A 1,909-nucleotide genomic window follows, 5' to 3' on the forward strand; every position below is an offset into this window, starting at 1 on the left:
GTCTTGGTTTGGGTTAATGAATGTGGTGTGATCGTTCAAGTTTTTATTGTTACCTAAGGCTTGTATTGGAATGATTTAAATTATAATAAAATAAAAATTATAACAAAATAAAAATTTTATTCCATCTCTAAATAAATATTGGAATGATTTAAATTATAATAAAATAAAAATTATTACAAAATAAAAATTTTATTCCATCTCTAAATAAATATTGGAATGATTTAAATTATAATAAAATAAAAATTATAACAAAATAAAAATTTTACTCCATCTCTAAATAAATATTGGAATGATTTAAATTATAATAAAATAAAAATTTTCTTCAATATCTATGAAAGCTTGTATTAATAATATACAGATGAACTCTTGCAGTTGCAATTTAATATCTAAATAATCACTAATTTATCCAATTCACTTCATTATTTATTAACTTTTTTGAATTTAGAACTCATATAGATAAATGACCTTGTACAATATTTATAAATGATGTCCAATTGGTTTTGTGTTATAATATCTTTACATAATCTTGAAATTACCGTTATTTATTCCAGAAACTCCTTTTTTTTTTTTTTTTTTTTTTTTTTTTGAAAATGATTCCAGAAACTGTTATAATAACACTGTTGGACCTTAAACTGCTATCACTTATATTCAAACATACATAGATAGGACAACTATTAGGCAATTATTTTGCGGCCACAATTCATTCTTAATGCAGCACGTTTTAAAACTTTTTTTTGGCCTTTTCCTACTCCAAATAGGCAAAAATTCTACTGCTAAAAATTTGAAGGCTTATATATAAACCCACCATTTCTGTAGTTCTCATCAAACTTAGTAGAAAGGAAGAGAGGAAGATACCGATAGAGCAAAGACAATGGCTGATATATGTCCACCTGGTAATTTATTAGTTTACTGAGTTTATTTGTTTTTAACTTTGGTTTTGTGTATGTCGTGAAAAATTGAAAATTTGCAGGTAAGAGGTCATGGCCGGAGCTGCTTGGGGCGAATGGAAAAGCTGCTGCAGCTCTCATAGAGAAAGAGAACAGTAATGTGAATGCAATTGTGTTGAATGAAATGTCTCCTGTGACACCGGACTTCAGGTGCGGTAGAGTCCGGGTTGTTGTCAATGACTGTGGTGTGGTTGTTCGTGTTCCTATAGTTGGTTAAAGCCATAAAGTTTTATTCTATCTCCAAATAAATTATGGAATAATTTTAATTATCATGAAATAAAAGTTTCCTTCATAATCTATGAAGGCTTCTATCAGTAATATCATCGGATGAATATTTAGATGAATTATTGTTGTAATTTAAAAAATGTTTAAATAATTATTGAACTATTCAATTCACCTCATTATTTATGAAAGGCTGTATCAGTAATGTCATCAAATAAATATATAGACGAATTATTGCTATTGCAATTTAAAAATATTTAAATAATTGTTGATCTATTCAATTCACCTCAATAAATATATATATTTTAATTTAGAACTAACTTATATCAATTTTAAATAATCTCGTTCATTTTAGTTATTTCTTTCTCAAGCAACGATTTCATCATTTTAAAGGAAGACAAATTACAAATGTGCAGTTGAGCTTTTAATTTATATTAATTTGATTTGGATAATTTTATCAAACTTCAGATCCATTCACTTATTATGATACATTATCGATTATGCGCTGACGTACATTACGTGATAATTAAAAAAGGTTAAAATTTGTTAATTAATTTGAGTTATTTGGATAATTTAATAAAAATAAGTGAAATTTCTAATTTCCTTCATTATTTTCTCTTTAAATTTGAGAGATTTAAAACACAAGCTCCATGAAAAATAAATGAAATATTATTTCCTTCAGTACTTTCCCCACTTTTCCAAAAAGATATTTTCTATAGCTATATTCTTTCCTTCAAAAA

The 1,909-nt window shown here is 25.9% G+C and overlaps 1 protein-coding gene across 1 annotated transcript; it reads left to right on the forward strand.

Moving 5' to 3' along the window:
- Positions 1–752: 752 nt before the first annotated feature.
- Positions 753–1,259, forward strand: LOC149494399 (glu S.griseus protease inhibitor-like). The gene is made up of 2 exons (XM_089725138.1): positions 753–893; positions 971–1,259. The coding sequence occupies exons 1-2, from the start codon at positions 872–874 to the stop codon at positions 1,162–1,164; spliced, it is 216 nt and encodes a 71-aa protein (XP_089581264.1). The 5' UTR covers positions 753–871; the 3' UTR covers positions 1,165–1,259.
- Positions 1,260–1,909: the final 650 nt, after the last annotated feature.

Source organism: Jatropha curcas, chromosome 8, assembly GCF_041381405.1.
Source record: "Jatropha curcas cultivar XTBG-Jc1 chromosome 8, XTBG_Jcur_1.0, whole genome shotgun sequence".
NCBI lineage: Eukaryota > Viridiplantae > Streptophyta > Magnoliopsida > Malpighiales > Euphorbiaceae > Jatropha > Jatropha curcas.